The sequence below is a fragment of the Macaca thibetana genome, chromosome 6 (genome assembly GCF_024542745.1).
Source record: "Macaca thibetana thibetana isolate TM-01 chromosome 6, ASM2454274v1, whole genome shotgun sequence".
Lineage (NCBI taxonomy): Eukaryota > Metazoa > Chordata > Mammalia > Primates > Cercopithecidae > Macaca > Macaca thibetana.
This window is the reverse complement of record NC_065583.1, coordinates 108,414,989-108,435,863: the sequence shown is the minus strand read 5'-3', so window position 1 is coordinate 108,435,863 and position 20,875 is coordinate 108,414,989. Positions and strand designations below refer to the sequence as shown.

General features: G+C 36.5%; 2 protein-coding genes across 3 annotated transcripts in view; one reads left to right on the top strand and one right to left on the bottom strand.

Moving 5' to 3' along the window:
• Positions 1-18,784, top strand: part of FCHO2 (FCH and mu domain containing endocytic adaptor 2) — a 137,665-nt gene extending 118,881 nt beyond the window's left edge. For both annotated transcript variants that reach the window (XM_050793539.1, XM_050793538.1), the window contains 7 exons: positions 2,994-3,105; positions 5,609-5,764; positions 6,475-6,607; positions 10,075-10,274; positions 10,992-11,056; positions 15,852-16,016; positions 16,331-18,784. In XM_050793539.1, the coding sequence (XP_050649496.1) occupies positions 2,994-3,105; positions 5,609-5,764; positions 6,475-6,607; positions 10,075-10,274; positions 10,992-11,056; positions 15,852-16,016; positions 16,331-16,353 (854 nt within the window). In that variant the 3' untranslated portion in view covers positions 16,354-18,784. The remainder of the gene's footprint in view (positions 1-2,993; positions 3,106-5,608; positions 5,765-6,474; positions 6,608-10,074; positions 10,275-10,991; positions 11,057-15,851; positions 16,017-16,330) is intronic.
• MRPS27 (mitochondrial ribosomal protein S27) overlaps positions 1-20,875 on the bottom strand; it is a 1,100,726-nt gene that overhangs the window by 851,759 nt on the left and 228,092 nt on the right. The window lies entirely within an intron of this gene.

Genomic DNA, 20,875 nt, shown 5'->3' with positions numbered 1-20,875 from the left:
AAGCAAAAATAGAAAATACGAAAGGGAATATGCCAAATGTTAAGTGGGTTTTGAGTTTTTCTTCAACTTTCCAGTACTTTTCTATGCTTGCCAGTGTTTCAGTAATGGCATAATAATTTACAGGGAAGCTAGGCATAATAATTTACAGGGAAGCTATTTCAAGAATTCTCATGTTATGTGCCCAGATTAGATTGTTGAAAAGAATATTTATGCTGCATGTTTCTTTTAATTTTTAGTGTAAAAGCAGTAGTAGACATTAATGTTACCTTTGACTTTCTATAAATATTCATTTGTGTGAGTTACTCAAGAGACTTTTTTTTTTTAATGAGACAGGGTCTCACTCTGTTGTCCAGACTGGAATTCAGGGATGTGATCATAGCTGACTATAAACTCAAACTCCTGGGTTCAAGCAGTCCTCCCATCTCAGCCTCCCAAAGTACTGGAATTACAGGCGTGAGCCAGTACACCTGGTCAGGAAATATGTTAATTTCATATTTAAGAGAGTATAATTTTAATAAAAGAGTATTACAATAACAAATGTTGGTGAGGATGTGGAGAAACTGGAACGCTTGTGCACTGTTGGTGAGAATGTAAAATGGTATAGCTGCTGTGGAAAACAGTATGGCTGTTCCTCGGAAAATGAAAAATGGAATTTACATACGATCCAGCAATTCTACTTCTGAGTATATACCCAAAAGAATTGAAAGCAGGACCTCAAAGAGATAGTTATATACTCATGTTCATAGCAGCACTATTCACAGCAGCCAAAAGGTAGAAGCAACCCATGTCCATTGTTGGATGACTGGATGAGCAAAATGTGGTATATGCATACAGTAGAATATTATTCAGCCTTAAAAGGGAAGGAAATTGTAACATGCTATGATAACATGGATGAACCTTGAAGACATTGTGCTAAATACTGTATGCTTCCACTTATATGAGGTACTTAAAAGAGTAGTCAAACTCATAGACACAACAAGTAGGAGGGTGGTTGCCAGGGGCTGGGGAAACTGGTGGGAGTTGTTGTTTCATGGGTATAGGGTTTCCGTTTTATAAGATGAAGATAATTATGGAGTTGGATGATAGTAATTGTTGCACAGCATTATGAATATATTTCATACTGGTGAACTGTATGCTTAAAAATTGTTAAGATGATAAATTTTATGTTATGTTTATTTTACTACAGTTACAAAATTGGAGAGAAAAGATTATTACAGCCTTTGTCTTTTTCAGAAAATATGTTTTCCTGAATTTCTGATGACCAAAAAGTGGATTGAACTAAGATTTACAGTGAAGTTTTCCAGTGTACAAACATATTTTTATATTTATAATCAGTAAATTTATACTTAATCAGCTTTTTTTTCACTTGATATTTTCTCACATCCCAAAACTAATGACTCTTGATCAGGCCACTGGCTTTCACCTAACTGCTCTCACCTGATCCAAACTTGTTTCCCTGCCAACAGTCATTTTTCCCTTCAGTCTAGGATTTACTACGTGTTCAGAGAGATCTTACTACATAAAAACCTAATAATGTTTCTCTCAAACATTATCAGTGGTTTCTAGTGATAGAAGTATAAAATTAAAGGTCTTTCACACCCTAATCTGGATCATGAGCACTTTTCCAGCCTCATCTTTGTGTCTTTTCGTCACTGCGGCCCATCCCTCACATTTTTTGTTTTGCTTCTGCTTTGCAAAACTAGTACTTGTGCATCAAAAAGGCACTGTTTTGTTTTGTTTTGTTTTTCAATGCCCCCCTAGCAAAGTGCCTGGCACATATAAGTGGTTAATAAATAGTAATTGTTGTGATTTCATGAATAACTTTTTAAGTATGAAGAACCTTCTAAATAAAAATTCCTTCAAAATCTAGAATACCAAGCTAACAGAGTGTCTTTTTTCACTATTTGTAGCATCTCAGATTTAGTTGTGAGGCAGAAAAAGCCAGTACTGATTTTTATCAGAATAATATTTAAGGTATCTCAGAAGTAACTCAGTGTTTCACTATAGGAGTCGCATCTAAAATAAAAATGTCTGATGGCTGTTAACATTGTGTAACATTTATATAAGAAAAGAATATATTCAAATTCCAGAGATAAGTGTTGACCTAGGTTATTTATTTTTTTCTTTCACTAAGGATGAATAATTATAACAAACTCTCATATGTTTTTATAAAATTGCATTTTATATATTAAATGAAATGCCCCCACTTTGGAAAATCAGTAGCAGTAGCAGTAAGGCACACAGTGGTAAGAAGAGTGCGTTTGTGAAGAAAAAGGCAATGCACTATTTTGAGAGGATACTTCATTTACGTTAAATGTAAAACAATAAACAGAAACCTGAACACTTGCATAAATTTGTTTACATTTTAATTTTGCTCTATAGACACTGATCTTTCTCTGATTTGACTCTAAAAAGCATCTTATCTGAGTGAACTTTATGTCAGGGTTTTTTTTTTTTAAGTAATGTTATTAGTCAAATATTTATTGAGGCAAAGTAATGTGGGAATACAATATAAGCACCAGACAAACAGGAGATTAAAGAGAATTATAATAATAATGAGTAGTGTATGAAACATTACTACTTGGATAGAAAAAACTTAAATACAAAAATTCTAAATTGGCCTTAAATTATTCCCTGAAGTATATGATTGATAGAACCTGGAAGAATTTGGTATTTGAATGTTTTTGAAGCCATATTTTTGTAATTTTAGCTCTTTAGTCAAGGGCTTTTTCATTCTGACATTCCTTAACCATTCTGTCTTTCCATTTAAAAGAAATGTCTGTGTGATATGTCTTCCTAGGTTTTTTTTGTCCTTTGTATTATGCTCCAATTTGTTTTATACTATATTTCTTAGCCTCCAGATTTATCATGGGACATCACTGAAACCAGTAGTAGGGTCATTTGTGACAACCTAACAATGGTGAACCTAACTATCTTTATATTTAGTTTATGTCTTTCTGAAGGATTTAACAAGTTAATTATATATATTCTAGGTGTGTCACGGGGTCCCAGCCCTGTCAGCCTTGGAAATCAGGATACCTTACCTGTGGCAGTCGCCCTTACAGAATCTGTTAATGCCTACTTTAAAGGAGCAGATCCCACCAAGTTAGTTTTTAAAATATATACATGTATGTGTATGTATGTGTGTTGGGTGAAGGAGGCGGTGGGGCTTGGTGGTAAATTTTAAGAATTACATTTTGATTCTGTGTAGATTACAGTTTTCTGTTATTTATTTACCTGCTTTTTTGCTATCTAATATAGTCATTTAATGATTGCGTTCTGTGTACATTCATTCATCAAATACTTGAGCACCTGTTATTTCTAAGACTCTGTTACATGTGCACTAAGGCTACTTTAGTAAACAAATGAGTTCTCTCCTGAGCTTGCATTATAGTGAGGGAAAACTAAATATCAAAGAAACAGCTGTATTTATTGGGTATTGATACATGCTATTGAAGAAAAATAAACCAGGGTTAGAGACTAGAGAATAACATTAGATAGAGGGCTACTGTTTTAGATAGAATGATCAGGGAGAACTTTTTTGAAGTTAATTTAAGCAGATAGTTGAAAGACATGGAGGAGCAAGCCATGCAGATATCTGAGGAAAGAGTATTCCAGGAAGAGGGAACCAGTGAGTAAGATACCAAGGTAAAAGCATAATTGGTATATTCAAGAAACAGCAAGGAAAACCATGTCACTGAGTAGGAGTAAACAGGAGGGAGAGTACTTGAAGATGAATCCGGAGAGGTGTGAGACCAGGTTAGGCATTGTAGGCCATGATAAGGAATTTGGAATTTATTTTGAGTAACATGGAAAGCCAATGGAGGCTTTGAGCAGAGGAACGATGAAATTACATGTGTTTTCAAAGGAGCTCTCTGGTTGCTGTATGGAGAATAAACTGAGGCAGAGGGTACAGTGGGCAGTCAGAATAGATGTAGAGAGAAAGTCAGAAGATTAATTACAGAAGACCAGGTGAGAGATAATGGTGGCTTGTATAAGGGTATTAGCAGAGCAGGTGATGAGTAGTAATGAGATTCTGAATATATTCTGAAAACAGAATTGTTAAGATTTGTTGGAGGTAAAATGCTAAGTTTGAAGTTTAAGACATCTTAGTGGAAATGGTGAGTTGATACTTGGATACATGATTCTGGAGTTCAAGGAGTAAGTCTAGACTAGAGATAAAATACTTGGTAGTGTAATTAATTTGTAGATAATACTCAAAGTTAGTGGCCTTAAGGAATAGATAGAAAAGAGATCTGAAAACTAAGTCTTGATTCTCTCCAGTGTTTAGAAAACAGGAAAATGAGAATGCTCTAACAAAGGAATTTGAGAGAGCAAGCAGTAAGAGAGGTAAGGAGAGAACCAATAGACCCGTGTCTAGAAACTAAGTGAATAAATCATTTCTTGAAGGCAAGTGTGAACCTATATCTGATGCTGCTTGACAGGTCAAGAAAAATTGACCATTGACTATATGGAAAGTCATTAGTGACATTCACAAGAGAGATTTTAGTGGCATAGTGGAGATGAAAGTATGCTTTGAGGGTATTCAGGAGCCGAAGGTGATGCAGTCTAGACAACTATATTTGGAAAGAACAAATGCAATTATTTCAGGATGTTTAGCTCTTAAGTGGGAGCAGAGAAATGGAATGGTAGCAGGAGTGAGGTGGTGGAATCAAAGGAGGGTTTTGTTTATTTTCATTTTTGTGTTTTTTAAAAGATACATATTTCAGCATGTTTGCATGCTGATGAGAAAGATCCAGTATTTACGGAAAAAATTGGACCTGCAGAAAAAAGAGGGAACAATCACATGCATGAAGTCCTTCAGTATATAAGAGGAGATGAGTTCCAGTGCAGAATTGCTGAGATTGGCCTGAGGTGCAGAAATTGATTATCTGTTGAAACAGTATGGACTGCATAAGATACGGATAAAAAGTTAGTTAGATTTACTAGTGGGAATATGAGGAAGTTATTTTTTTATTTCATCAGTAAAATTAAGAGCACAGTCATCAGCTAAGAGTTGGGGGAAGGACTATTGCAGGTTAGAGATAAAAGGGGAAGCTAGGAAAAGATCAAAAGAAGAATAAATAGACTTGGGAATGTGATAGGATTACCAAAGGGGTCCAGTTGAGAGTTTTGGCTATGTGGTTATATGTTTCAAAGGAAGAAAGAATAGAGGGTTGGAAGAAGCAATAAGGAACAAGGGGGACATCTACCATCACCATCACCAGGCCCAGTGCTTTTTGGGGTTTGGGAGGGAAAAATAGCTACAACTAGGTAAAGCATTATGAGGAAGCAATATCCTTACAAGTCAGGCAGGGAATGGTTATCACAAAAAGGTGAAGGAGCAATATCAGTGTGCTTGCATTTGTGTTTAGAGTTTAATTCCAGGAAAAGATGATGCTAGATGAGTATACCATTTCATGTACATAATTTTTAATAATTAAATTGAAAAAAATTTATAATTGTGATAAAGAATATAGATATACACACATATAGGTATGTGTGTGTGCATGGGCACGTGCGCATGGGTGTGCCTTTTTAAACCAAATACTCTTTAAATGGAGATTAGAGCATTTTATTTAAACACTTTTCAAAATCCGTGTTTTAGGTGTATTGTGAAGATCACTGGTGATATGACAATGTCATTTCCAAGTGGAATTATTAAAGTATTCACCAGCAATCCAACTCCAGCTGTGTTGTGCTTCAGGGTGAAAAATATCAGCAGACTAGAGCAGATTCTTCCAAATGCACAGCTTGTGTTCAGGTTTGTGTACTTTTTGTTTTGAAGGCTGAAATTTCTTTTTAAGATTTTTTTCCTGCCGTGCACAGTGGCTCACACCTGTAATCCCAGCAGTTTGGGAGGCTGAGGCAGGTGGATTGCTTGAGCCCAGGAATTCAAAACCAGCCTGGGCAATGTGGCAAAACCCCGTCTCTACCAAAAAAAAAAAAAAAAAAAAAAAAAACCCAAGAAAAAAAACACAAGAACAAAAACTAGCTGGGCATGATGATGCGTGCCTGTAGTCCCAGCTGCTCAGGAGGCTGAGGTGGGAGAATCGCTTGAGCCTGGGAGGCAGAGGTTGCAGTGAGCCAAGATCATGTCACTGCACTCCAGCCTCGGTGACCGAGCTAGACCCTGTCTCAAAAAAAATGTTTTTTTCCCCTTCTTCGTTGAAATAATAATATTCAATTTGAAAATCATGCCAAAATTATTCTTACTAAACACCCTTCTGCTCTCTTTTTATTTTGTTTTCAGTGGTGCTAATAGTTATTTTAAGATTCTTTTCTATCTCTCCGTCTTCTCATCTTTCAAGCAGGCTTCTCCTGTGTTCCATTTTTCATCCCCTGATGTCATTTTCCTTCATCTCACCTCTTGGTTTATTTCTACTAGTTTTTCCTGGGTCACCAAATTACTACACAGAGGCAAAAAATAAAGATAAATCAATAAAATAACAAATATATTTTTTATACATGTAGTGATCCATCACAATGTGATTCCAACACAAAAGATTTTTGGATGAACATGCAAGCTGTTACTGTCTACCTCAAGAAGCTGTCAGAGCAAAATCCAGCTGCTTCTTATTATAATATAGATGTATTAAAGTATCAGGTGAGTGTCATGTCATTGCAAAAATTCTAAATTAAAATATTAACAAATGGAGTCTAGCATATAATTAAATGAATAAGTATGTCATAGCCAAGTGAGTTTTTTCCCCAGAAATTCAAGGATGTTTTGAAATTAGAATAAGCCAGTGGAGATTTTGACCAGTTTGGTAAAATTCACCATGTATTCATGATTAAAATAACTGAGTAAATATAAATGCATGAATTCGTCCTTAACCAGAAAAGACTAGCAGTGTCAGTCTTAACAGTGAAACTCCCAAAGTAATCAGTTAAAGTTAGGAATGGCAGAGATGCCCATTAGCGTATCCTAATGCCCATTAGTAGATCCTGTTAGTATATAAGAGTTTTCTGGATGTATAAGAGAACAAAATAAGCATTAATAAATACTGGGAAAGAGGAACCAAAATTATTATTGCTTCCAGGTGATATATTCCTCTCAAGAGAACCAACTGAAAAACTGTTTGACATAAGGGCATTTAATATGGTGGTCAGTTTAGAAATTAATACCAAAATTAATAACTTTCAAAGCCAATTAGAAAAACTAGTGGAGAAAAATATTCACAATAAAACAATTAGGAAGAAATACAACACAATCCCTAGTGACTTGAATATGGGAAGATTCATGCTGTAAAAGTTTAGCTGTTTCTCAATTAACTTATACATTTAATATAATCCTGATCAGAAACCCAGTAGTTATGTCTTTGTGTTTGGAGGCTTGACAGTCATTTTCAGGTTTCTCTGGAAGAATAAAGCTTATGAGAATAAGTCAGGAATTTTTATTTTAAAGAGATGGAGTCTCATTCTCTTGCTCAGGATGGAGTAGAGTAGCGTGATCATATTTCACTGCAGCCTCAAAACTCCTGGGCTCAAGCAGTCTTCCAGCCTTAGCCTCCCGAGTAACTGGGACTAAAGGCACAAGCTACCGCTCTTGGCAAGAAATGTTTTAAACAGTAAAGTGGAGTAATGTTTTAGCTTTAATGGGAAAGCTTAGTATAAGGCAACAGTATTTAAAATAGTTTGGAACTAACGCAGCAGTAGATGGCCAGATGAAGGAATAGATTAGAGTATCCAGAAATAGATCTAAGAATAAATGGAAAATTGTTTATACAACATAGCATTTCAAGGCAATGTGGACATGATGAATTTTTCAATAAATGATGTTGAGGATAGCAAGCTAGGCACTTGAGAAAAAAATTAAGCTGAATCCCTCTTACACTTTTAGCCAAAATAAAATCCATGTGTATCAAAGGTTTAATAATAATTAACCACAAAGGTACTAAAATAAAGTCATGGGTGAAGATACAGTTGACCCTTAAACAACAAGGATCTAAACTATGCAGGTCCACTTATACAAGGATTCTTTTTAACCAAACGCCAGTTGAAAATACGATGATTGTGGGATGCAAAACTCATGTATAAACAGAGGGCCAGCTTTTTCTATATGTGGATTCCACAGGGCCAACTATGGGACTTGAGTATGCACAGATTAGTATATACACAGGGTTCCTGGAACCAACCCCCCCAAGTATGCTGAGAGAGATACTGTATATGTATCTCTCTGTGTGTGTATATATGTAATACATATTTATTACATATTTTAATCTTGAAGTGCAGAAGACCTAAGTATGATATGAAACCCAGAAGCCATATAAGAAGAGAATGAGATCTTTGATAAATTAATGTGTGTGTATAAAGTATTTTGTTAAACCTTTAAACACAGTAAGTATTTAATCTGTGAGAAAAGTATTTATGACATGTAAGATGGACCAAAGGGCTTACCCCAAAGAGCCCTTATAAATTTGTAAGCAACATGTTAATAACTCAATAGATAAATAACCTATGGAAAGATGCTCCATGTTAGTAGTAATGAGAGCAGTAAATACTAAGATAACAATGAGATATCAGTTTTAGCCCATCACATTTACAAAAATGAAAGATCGCTTTATCCACTATTTTAGGGTGTGATCACTTGTTAATAGGATGCAAGTAAAACCTCTTAGAAGGCAATCCTGTTAGATTGTTGAAAGATGTAACCTTTAATTCAACAATTCCACTTCCAGAAATCTTCAGAAATACACAATTGGATGAAGATAAGGCACAAAGGATACTCGCTGTAGCATTGTTTAGAAACCACCTAAGCATACACATCAGCAGAGGAAGAAATTAATTACTATAGCCATTAAAAAGAATGACACGGATCTATGTTTGCATATGCCTGAAGAATCTGGAAGGATATATGCCAAAATTCCAAGGGATAAATTTCTTACTTTATATTTCTCTATCGTTTGAGTTTTTAATAGGGTAATTTTATTAAAGTGGCTTATGTTTCTAGAAAATAAATACTGAAAGAATAAAAAAGTGCTGCCACTTAAATTGACTTAAAGTTTCTTACAGGTGTTGATTTATTCAACTGATGTGTATTATTCAGTATATGTAATTGCTGGGAGTAGGACAGGGAGACAGTAAAGATCAGTAATATTCTATGGGCTGGACTTCATTGTTCTTGCCTGTAATACCAGTACTTTGAGAGGCCGAGGCGAGAAGAGTGCTTGAGTCCAGGAGTTCAAGACCAGTCTGGGCAATATAAAGAAACCCCATCTCTACAAAAAATGTAAAATTATCTGGGTGTGGTGGCACAAGCCTGTAGTCCTAGCTAGTATGAAGGCTGAGGCGGGAGGATAGCTTGAGCCCAGGAGAGGCTGCAGTGAGCCTTGAGCATGCCACTGCACTCCAGCCTGGGCAACAGAATGAGACCCTGCCTCAAAATAATAATCATAATATTCTATGTTAGAATATGAGTGGTATGAAAAAAAGAAAAAGTATGAACTAAGGTAAGAAAGATTGAAAATACAGTTTTCAGTGTAAATTAAAACAGCAGTCAGAGTAGGTCTCCTTAAAAAGGAGCATTTGGACAAGGAGCTTAAGAATTTGAAGGAATTATACCATTTACTGTGAGTCATGTGATTAAACCTTTGAAGTTGGAAGTATTCTAATTCCAGGCTTGTGGTACTATGTAGTGGCGTTTTTTTCTCAGTGTTCTAAATCTGAATTCTTTTATGAAGAATCTTTGAATTCTGTGTTGAATGTTGGAAGATCCGCAAACTTTACATGCATAAATAAGAATTCCTTGATAAAATGCTGATTTCTGTACCCTGTCCCTAAGCTGTTGAATCAGATTTTCTGCAGTTGAAGCTAAGGGAATGTGCATTACAAACAAGCACCACAGCAATTTTGATGTAGGTAGTAGTAGATTCAGACAATGAGAATGACCTTTACTCCTTTGAGAAGGGTCTGCTTCACTCTGCCAACAGATAGTCCCCTCATTAGATAGTTTTGATTCTGTGGACTTACGTGTCTGTCCACAGACTTAAGTGTGGACTTAAGTGTCTGTCATTAACATGACTTGTTAACTTTTCAGGCCAAAAACAATTGTTTGTTTTTTTCTCTTTAAAGGTATCATCAAATGGTATTCAGTCCACTCCTCTGAATCTCGCAACATACTGGAAATGTAGTGCTAGCACCACAGATCTTAGAGTGGATTATAAATACAATCCAGAAGCTATGGTGGCACCTAGTGTGCTTTCCAACATACAGGTGGTGGTACCAGTGGATGGAGGAGTAACGAACATGCAGTCCCTTCCCCCTGCAATATGGTAAATTAAACATACGTTTCTGAATTCCCACTAAATTTTTGTTGGAATCCCCAACTTCTAGAACCCAAGTTCTATAAGTTTTCTTAGAAGTTTGAAAAGTTTTAGTGCCTTTTTCCGTAGAAACCATGCTGTAAAAGATGCGGTTCATTTTACTAGTCAAACCATAGTAACCGTAATAAAAAATAAACAAAACTAGTTTTCTCTAAATACCACCCAGACTTGAATGATTCCAAAAAATACAAATAATTATTTTATGGATTAAATATAGCATCTGGCATATCTGTAGGAACAGGAACAGCTATCTAATTAGTGTTTAATAGTATTAGTTACTCCTATCTCTTAGCAGCTTCTCCTGTCCCCTCTGTTAGTGTTAGTATAGACTAACCACTCTTTATAGTTGCTTCATCATTTAATAACATGTGTCTTCCTTGACTAATGAAGGTACTGATTCCTATACACATTCCATTTTACTTTCTCTGACCAATAGGAATGAGAAGAATTACATAATTTGGTAAACTTCCATTAATTGAAAAAGATACAGCATTATATTTATTTATACTATATCATAAACACATTTTCACCAGTTAATACTACTTAAACTTAGCACTATATTTGTTGTAGTGAAAATATTTAAAATACACTTATTTATTGAGGTCCCATCCATCCGTCAGGTACTATACTAGATACAAAACCTGAAGATACCTGTTCTTATTGCAGGAATGCAGAACAAATGAAAGCCTTTTGGAAATTGTCCAGTATTTCAGAAAAATCAGAAAATGGAGGTAAGTGTGTGCATCCTTTTTTGTTTATAAAATGATGTTACTGAAGATGGATTTTTTTTTTTTTTTTGAAGATGGAGTCTAACTTTGTCGCCGGGCTGGAGTGCAGTGACACGATCTCAGCTCACTACAACCTCCACCTCCCAGGTTCAAGCGATTCTTCTGCCTCAGCCTCCCGAGTAGCTGGGATTACAGGCACACACCACCATGCCCAGCTAATTTTTGTGTGTGTGTATATATATAAAAACATATATATACACACACACACACACACACATATATATATATATATTTTTTTTTTAGTAGAGACGGGGTTTCACTATAATACCCAGGATGGTCTCGATCTCCTGACCTTGTGATCCGCCCGCCTTGGCCTCCCAAAGTGCTGGGATTACAGGCCTGAGATACTGCACCCGGCCAAGGGTGCACTGTTCCTGGAAGCACTGCAATACCTTTTTTAAGGGCATGTTCATTTGAAGTTTCCTTCTGGAATTTCACACCCACAGTTCTAGAACTGACCACTAGGTGGAAGTTAATACCTTTAGTAAGAATGGACCAGCTGAGATTCAGAACACATTTGTTCCTGTAGATTGAGTATGTGTTCTCTGTAAGAAAAAGAATTTCTTTTGCCATAACTTTATAAATATTATGTAAATACCTCTTATACTTACATGCTAACATTAAGAAACAATACCTAGTAAATTTTAAAAAATAGAACTATGTGTTCCATGTAGGTAACCTGATAACTAATTAAAACTGATTTAACACAGTTGAGTTCATTCTGTTAATGGGATTATCCTGACCTCCCAGAAATCATGTAGAAGCTCCCAGGCTTTAAAAAGCTGTTTGCCGTCTCAGCACAGGGGTTCACACTTGTAATCCCAGCACTTTGGGAGGCCGAGGCAGGCGGATCACTTGAAGACAGGAGTTCAAGACCAGCCTAGCCAACATGGTGAAACCCCATCTCGACTAAAAATACAAAAATTAGCTGGACTTGGTGGTGCACACCTGTAATTCCAGCTACTTGGGGGACTTAAGCATGAGAATCACTTGAACCCAAGAAGGTAGAGGTTGCAGTGAGCTGAGATGGTGCCCCTACACTACAGCCTGGGTGATGGAGTGAGACTCTGTCTAAAAAAAAAAAAAAAAAGCCCCTTTGCCTTCTCCATTTCTCTAAAAGAACCTTTTTCCTGACCATTTCCCCCTATTAAAGCTAACTGTCAACATCCTTCAATTTTCTGATGATTATTTTAAGGAGAAGCAAGTTATGCTTCTCTCACTAAGTGCATCTGTTTGTGTTCATAATGCCGAGGAAAAGGCTCTGTTAGCTGAACACTTCTATAACTCAACTTATAATAAGGATGTAATTCTCAGGACAGCCAAGTCTTTAACATTAGATAGTCTTATTTTTTCTTAATCAAAAGAGAATTCTTCTGCCTTCTTTTGAATGTATAATTTTAGTCTACAATAACTTTTCTGCTTGTTGTTTTCGTTTTTTTCTTCTTTTCTTTTCTTTTTTTTTTTTAAATGGAGCCTCGCTCTGTTGCCCAGGCTGGAGTGCAGTGGCACGATCTTGGCTCACTGCAAGCTCCGCCTCCCAGGTTCAAGTGATTCTCCTGCCTCAGCCTCTCGAGTGTCTGGGGTTACAGGCGCCTACCACCACACCCGCTTACTTTTTGTGTGTTTAGTAGAGACGGGGTTTCACCATGTTGGCCAGATTGGTCTTGAACTCCTGATCTCAGGTGATCTGCCAGCCTTGGCCTCCCAAAGTGCTGGAATTACAGGCGTGAGCCACCATGCCCAGCCTAGTCGCCAATAGCTTCTCTATTTGATAGGTTTTTTTGGCTTTTCAAATATTGCTGAGCTTTTTCTTTTTGAATATTTTGAGCATAATATCATCAAAATATAAAACATATCAGTAGCTTTTATCATAGATATTTCTGTATAAAGGACCATAAACGTATCAGTGTTGTTTATTCATTTATACCTGCCATGCTGAATAAGACTTTTTACTAGAGAGCCATACATTGGGTGAAATAACCAAGCAAATCTGCAGTTTCTTTTTTGCTGTTTGGTACTTACAGGTTGCCCATTTTCAGCTGGCCAACTGCATTGACTTTAACCCTAGCTATTAATAATATAGCTTTTTGTGAGCCAAGCTGAAATTCCTAGTTTAAATTGAAGTAAACCAGCAATCCTATTTGCATTAAGGGCTTATAACCAGTTTAGAAAAACAAAAGCATCTTTTTCCCCAATATAATGAAACTATACTATTGTAAATAATTACCAAGAAAGAAATTTGTTCTCTCAAAAATAAGACACAGGCTGGGTGCAGTGGCTCATGCCTGTAATCCCAGCACTTTGGGAGGCCGAGGCGGGCAGATCGTGATGTCAAGAGATCAAGACCATCCTGGCCAACATGGCGAAACCCCGTCTCTACTAAAAATACAAAAATTAGCTGAATGTGGTAGCACGTGCCTGTAGTGTCAGCCACTCAGGAGGCTGAGGCAGGAGAATCATTTGAACCTGGGAGGCGGAGGTTGCAGTGAGCTGAGATCATGCCACTGCACTCCAGCCTGGTGCAGAGTGAGACTCTGTCTCAAAAAAATAAGACACAAATTTTCTAACCAGATTTTAAGTTTCCCTCTGCTATTCAGGTATCAGGTGTTTCTGTGAGGAAATGGAAAAATCTTATAAACGCGGTTTTTGATGTGGTTAGTCAAGCCTTTTAAAAAGAAATATCCAAGGCCAGTCATGTTGGCTTATGCCTGCGATCTTAGCACTTTGGGAGGCTGAGGCAGGTGGATCATTTGAGGCCGGGAGTTGGAGACCAGCCTAGACAACATGGCGAAAGCCTGTCTCTACTAAAAATACAAAAATTAGCCGAGTATGGTGGCACATGTCTGTAGTCTCAGTTTCTCAGGAGGCTGAGGCACGAGACTAGCTTGAACCTGGGAGGCAGAGGTTTCAGTGAGCCAAGATTGTACCACTGTATTCCAGCTTGGGCCTTAGAGGGAGACTCTGTCTCAAAAAATAAATAAATAAATATCTAAATAAGAATGCTATAAAATAGGCTGGGCGTGGTGGCTCACGCCTGAAATCCCAGCACTTTGGGAGGCTGAGGCGAGTGGATCATGACATCAGGAGTTCAAGACAAGCCTGACCAATATGGTGAAACCCCATCTCTACTAAAAATACAAAAATTAGCCGGGCGTGGTGGTGTGTGCCTGTAATCCCAGATACTCGGGAGGCTGAGGCAGGAGAATCGCTTGAACCCGGGAGGCGGAGGTTGCAGTGAGCCAAGATTGTGCTACTGCACTCCAGCCTGGGTGACAGAGTGAGACTGTTGTCTCAAAAAAAAAGAAAATTTTCTGTAAAATAGAAATCTGTTTTCTGTTGCTAACTGTATACTCAGAAGAGGTACAATAAATATTTCTAAGGTGATTGTCAAGGTTCTTGCTCTTGGCCTATGGTAGAACTTTTGCACAACCGAATTGCTTATCAAGAATTGTAGAAGTTTGAGGGCCTGGACGGTAATTAAGAATAAGGCAGCAGTTCATCTCCACTACTGATCTGCACCTCCAGGCATAATAATACAAATTGGATCAATGTTGCGACACCTTATTCTCCATTTCCCTGTGTAGTGTTAAACTTTTCTGTGCAAGGGATCATAGGATCTTACTGCTAGTACCTAGCATTTCTGTCCATTTGCTCTACCCAGAAACCTGGGAACCCTCCTAGACTCCTCCTTTCTCATTTCTTGATGCCAACTCCTAAATATCTTTCAAATAACTTTCTTAATATCTTTCCTTTTTATTAGCCCTAGTTGAGGTCCCCCTTTTCTATCATCTAGAGTCCTAAACTGTTTTGACTTGCATCTTGTGCTTCTCTTCGTTTTTGAGACACTAATCTGAAATGTTCTTGTCTTCCTTATCTTTGGTTATTTCCAATGGTTACATCATGAATTTCTTACCATGGTCTGGCTAGTGCTACCACTCTAGTCTCATCTGCCACTCCCCTCTACCTGTATCCTGTTCTCCAGCTAATCTGATATAGATGCTATTTCCTTAAATGCATCATGCTCTCTCTGTCTCTCTATCTTTGGTAACTTCTGCCTAAAATACATACCATCATCCCCACCACCATTTATAATTTTCAGCTGAGATAGGTGCCTTTGTACCTGTGGCTCCTTAGAGCTCCTTTAAAGCATTTATAATATTCATTATAATTATTGGTTTACTGTTCCTACCATTCCATTAGACTGAGGTATACTGAATAAATGGTGATGATATCAGAAACAGAACACCTCAGAAATACCTACTTGGCATTATGTTAGACCAATACAATTTTAAAAAGAAAAGTGAATAGAAAATAGCAATGTTATACAACTTTTCCCAAACATAGTTACCTTTCCATCTTTACTTCTTCCACTACTCAGTAGTCATTTCTTTTTTAACTTTATGCCACCTATATCCCTCCTAGGGTTTTTCTCTGGGCTGTCCTCAATTACTTCCATCTTCTCTTTTGACTTGCCTCAACATGCATACAGCATAGGAGTCCAGTAGTAAACATCTCTAAGATTAGTATTGAGTAAAGGAAAAGCATGGGTTATTTACTTAATGAAAATTCATATTCACTAAAATATATGTGATTTGGAAACAGGATAATGATTTGTTTACTGTGCACATCTAATGAATGTAGCACAGGACTGATGTAGTTTAGCTTACTTGCTCATTTGATTCTATTTTGTGTAAAATGTATTTTACCCAGTGTAAGTGCTTTATTCTTTTCTTTGTAGGTTCTGGGTCCCTCCGAGCAAAATTTGATCTTTCAGAAGGACCTAGTAAACCCATGACACTTGCAGTGCAATTCCTCAGCGAGGGAAGTACCCTTTCAGGAGTAGATTTCGAACTTATAGGCACTGGCTATAGACTTTCCTTAATAAAGAAGCGGTTTGCTACTGGTAAGTTAGGAGATTTCAAACTTTTTAATGTACATGGGAAACATTTGTATTCTAACAGTTACTGAAAAACTGTTAAGCAACTTATAATCTAAAGACATGGAAACTTTTTCTTTAACCCTTGGTACAAGGTGCCAGGTAGAGACACACCTGAGAGAGAGTACTTACAGTCAGTATAGCTGAACACCTGTTACCTGATTCTAATGTATTGTAAATAGCAGATGGGAACTCGAGTTTTGTATTGGTAACCACAGTGGAAAATGTCCTTAGAGTGCATTTGAAATTGTAATTGCAAAGGTCTGCTTGGTGTTTTTCAGGACGATACCTGGCGGATTGTTGATGGGCCTGGGAAAGTGGTTTGGCTTCAGGGAGTACAAACCTGCCATTCTGCATTATCTGTTCTTTCCAAACACTATTTTAACTTGTATGATGTCTTTCAAACTTAGACATATTTGAGAGCTGACTACAAACATTAAATCGCACTTTTAAAGTGAGTCATTGAAAGAAATAGTACTGAAATGATTCTCTATGTTGTAAATGATCAACTGCAATATTCAGGAAGCACATTTATTCAGATTCTCAGTAAAAATGAAGTTTTTGTAGGCTTAATTTTTAAATTATTTCCAGTGTCTATGTTGAAAAAAGGGGTTATAGTGTAATAGTAGGCCTAAAATTTCAGGAGAGCAAGCACAAAGTAATTTAGCTTTCCATAAATTTTTAGAGTCAGAGATAACTTTGAAATTTCATAAGTTTGATATTCAGTGTATACAAATAGAACATGAATTCCAAGTTTTGGGTAATGTTAACTCAGAACACTCAATCAAATTGAGTTATGTGCCATAAGGTAATCAGACCAGAGTCCAAGTTGTATGCAAAAAATCTATAATTTGATTCTCATAAACATTAATAAAGTATAAGTGATGTTTTATATGATTTTTAAAAAGATTCTCAAGTGCAATGTGTTTTAAAATAAGCTTGCAAATGACAGCAGAGACATTTACTTCTGCAGTTAGTTAACTTTATAGAAGTTGTGATTTTTTTGATGATTTAATGCTGTAGATTTAATTTATTTTTATATGGAATTGCATAATGTGTGCCTTTTAAAACAATAACAAAAGCCAGAGATGTGCCTATACAGTTTGTGTTCATTAATGTGCCTCACTTTTTCTCAGTCTGAATCTTCTGTTCAGAATCTTACAATGATCAAGCATTTTTATAAGATACTTGCAATTTTTGTAAATATTTTTGGCCTGCAACTGGGAAGGGAATTCAGAGTCATAAAGTGTAACTTAAGAATCCTGGCTCACTTCTTTGGTGATACACTGTAGCCACTAGAAAGAGAAATATAAACCCAATGGCATGTGTTTACAGGAAGAAAAATTACCTTCAGATACTTGACATTAACCTCATCAAAAGTGTGTGAATTTTAAAACAAATTCTAAAAAACTATAGTGCTAAATTGGTAACTGGTATTTTAACTCTCAATTTAGCATTTTCCTTGACACTTTATCGTTGAAAATTTATGCATTTATTTACTGATTGTGTTGTGAACATGAGTTTTATGGTATTTTTTGAGGAATGCATTTTTTAGAAGATTAATTTTAGAAACAGAAGGAGAAGCACTGCCATTTGTTTTTATTTCAACAATTGGAAAAATTACCAATATGTACATTTTAATTATTCAGTTTCTACTTCATAAAAGTAGGAAAATTATTTGAAGTGATGTATTTGGTTAAACATTTCTAAAAATAAACTACCAGTACTAAATAGTAAGAAACCTAACTTTAATAGCAAATCTTGATGAATTGAAGAAATAAAATATTTTGGATGAGGCTTCATAATTTACAAATGGGAATTTCATTTATAATAATAAATATGAGTGTCCTTTATTTGCCTAGTAGAAGTGATAAATTGTGTTATATATGATAATTTATATAAAACCACTAATTGTTCCGTTAAGCTTCACAGAAAATAAAACCTCTATTACTAGTCATTTATATAACATCTTGCTATATTAAATACAGCAGAAAATCTACTCTTTAGCAACATATAACACAGTATGTGCTTTTTTATATATTCAGTGTTAGCCCAAGTCTGAATTTAGATTTGACTAAAGCAGCACATAATTTGCTAAAACGCTGATCTTTACTAAATAGTGAGCAAAATTAGAATTTCTTACTCTTATTTTATGCTCTTTTAAATGCCAATTACAGTCCCTTACTGGAATTCTAACTGTAATCTGCTTCGCAATCAAACTGCTTTGATTGGGCAGTCAATATTTTATTATTAGAATTCAGACACTGTTCTTACCGTGTTTGTTTTTAATCAAGTATTACCTAAAAATGTACAAATTAGTGAAATGGTTAAACTTCTGCACTTTCTTAATTACCACAGTCTTCATACCAAGTATTGAGTACAGGTTACAATTTTGAAGCCATATGAGTTTATATTGATTTTTTTTTTTTTTTTTCATTTAAAAATCCACTAATGGTGTGAAAGAGACCAGTAGATTTTCAATGGGAAATGTACCTAGCAAGCTGGTTCTTGCTTATGTATAGTGATAAACTTTGTAGCTGCCTCTTTAACCAAGAATTTGTAAACATAACTCTAACAAATGTGAGTTTTTAAGGATTGTTATTTACTACTTTGGATTGTAATTAGAACAATGCACATCTGTCTTCCAAGATTTTGTAAATATTTTTGATTTTTTTCATTAAATGTAAATTTTACATAAAAGTTGTGCTCTTAATAAACATGTAATATATAATTTATCAGTTGATCTATGTGTCTTTGTACTTGATAGTAATAGCTATGTCATCGATGTTAGGACAAGGCAAGCTGGCCAAGTAATTGGTTTTTAACTTTGTACTACTGTTTGAACAGACGTACAGAGAGAACTGTTATTTATTGGTTATATAGAAAACTTCATTTGGAGTATATCCCAAAAGTGTCAAAATTGGTTAACAAGGGATTATTTTTAATATATTTTAAGATATATTTAAATTGATGTTAAATTTTAGCAAAGACTTTCTTCCTAACCAATTGCTCAGGAACACAGTCTCAGACAGTTCAAAAATCATAGTGTTCCAAAGAATTAGTTAAGACAAGCCTGCCAAAACAGTAGATTTAGGAAGGAGCAAAAGAAGGAAATTAGAAAAGAAAGAATTTATCCTAACTATTGAAAATTTTGGGCTGGGTGTGGTGGCACATGACTGTAATCCCAGCACTTTGGAAGGCCAAGGTGGGCAGATCACATGAGGTCAGGAGTTCAAGATCAGCCTGGCCAGCATGGTGAAACCCTGACTACCAAAAAATACAAAAATTAGCTGGGCATGGTGGTGTATGCCTGTAGTCCCAGCTACTCGGGAGGCTGAAGTAGGAGAATTGCTTGAACATGGGAGGTGGAAGTTGCAATGAGCCAAGATTGTACCACAGCACTCCAGCTTGAGTGACCAAGTGAGACCCTGTCTCAAAAAAAGAAAAAAAATTGCCAATCTGTGTTAGAAAAGGAACAGCTTAATTTATCTAGGTAGGCCAGGGCAGAGGAACCTGTAGAAAGGCCAGATAGCACTCACCATTCATACCATATGCCCATCATTGTTTTCTTCCTTTTTCTCCTTCATCCCATTCCCACCTCTGTTAGACTAAATGATGCTAGCTGCTGCAATAACTAAACACAATACTTCCTACATTGCTCTTATCACAGTCATAAGTAGGTTTGAGGAGGAGTTCTGCTCCATATAGTAATTCAGGGACCCAGGCTCTTTCCATTCTGTGATTCTGCTTAAAATCTTTATCTGCTGGCCAGCAAAAGATTAGATGGGAAAGAGCAAAGATTAGATGGGAGTTTTTATGGGCCAGGCCCAGAATTGGCATCATCACTTCTGACCATATTCCATGAGCCAGGATTTGATCTTGTGGCTCCAATCAACTGCAAACAAAGATGGGAAATGTAGTTTGGTTTTGTGTCCAGGAAGAAAACGGGGTTTCGATAAACATAGAGTAACCCTCTGCTATGTACCCCACCCCTTCTCCATTTTGTTATTTTCTTTGTTCCTTTTTCCTAATGTGCATTTAATGGTTTCAGTGGCTCTCAGTATTAAACGTTTTTCCATGACTTCTTACTATATGTACATATTTTATCCATATTTTAAAATAATTGTTTCCATACTCCTCCTAATGATCGTTTCTGAATGAACATTTGTGATAACTCATTGGTTATCTTTTTAGCATGAGTGTTTTATCTGTCAGTAATGTTTTTAGCCTCAAGTAACAGAAACAGAACTAAGAATGGTTTAAACCAGCAGCACCAACCTTTTTGGCACCAGGGACCTGTTCTGTGGAAGACAATTTTTCCATGGTTGAGGTGGTGTGGGGAGATAGTTTAAGGGTGAAACTGTTCTACTCAGATCATCAGTCATTAGTTAGATTCTCATAAGGAGCGGATGAAACTGCTCTACTCAGATCATCAGTCATTAGTTAGATTCTCATAAGGAGCATACAACTTAGATCCCTCACATGCGCAGTTCACCATAGGGTTCACGTTCCCATCAGAATCTAAGGCTGCCGCCGATCCGCCAGGAGGCAGAGCTCAGGCAGTAATGCTCGCTCACCTCCTGCTGTGCAAGCTGGTTCCTAACAGGCCACAGACCACTACCAGTCCATGGTCTGGAAATTGGGGTCCCCTGGTTTAAACAAAGACATATTTTTTTCATATCACAGTGCAAGTTACCTCTTGTTGTCATTGGCCAAAACAAGTCATTCAGCCTTTCTTTATGGTTGGAGTATGGCAGCCATAGCTCGACTGTATGTTTACATCCACAGCTAGGAGGGACAGTTCCAGTATGCCTGTCTGTTTTTTG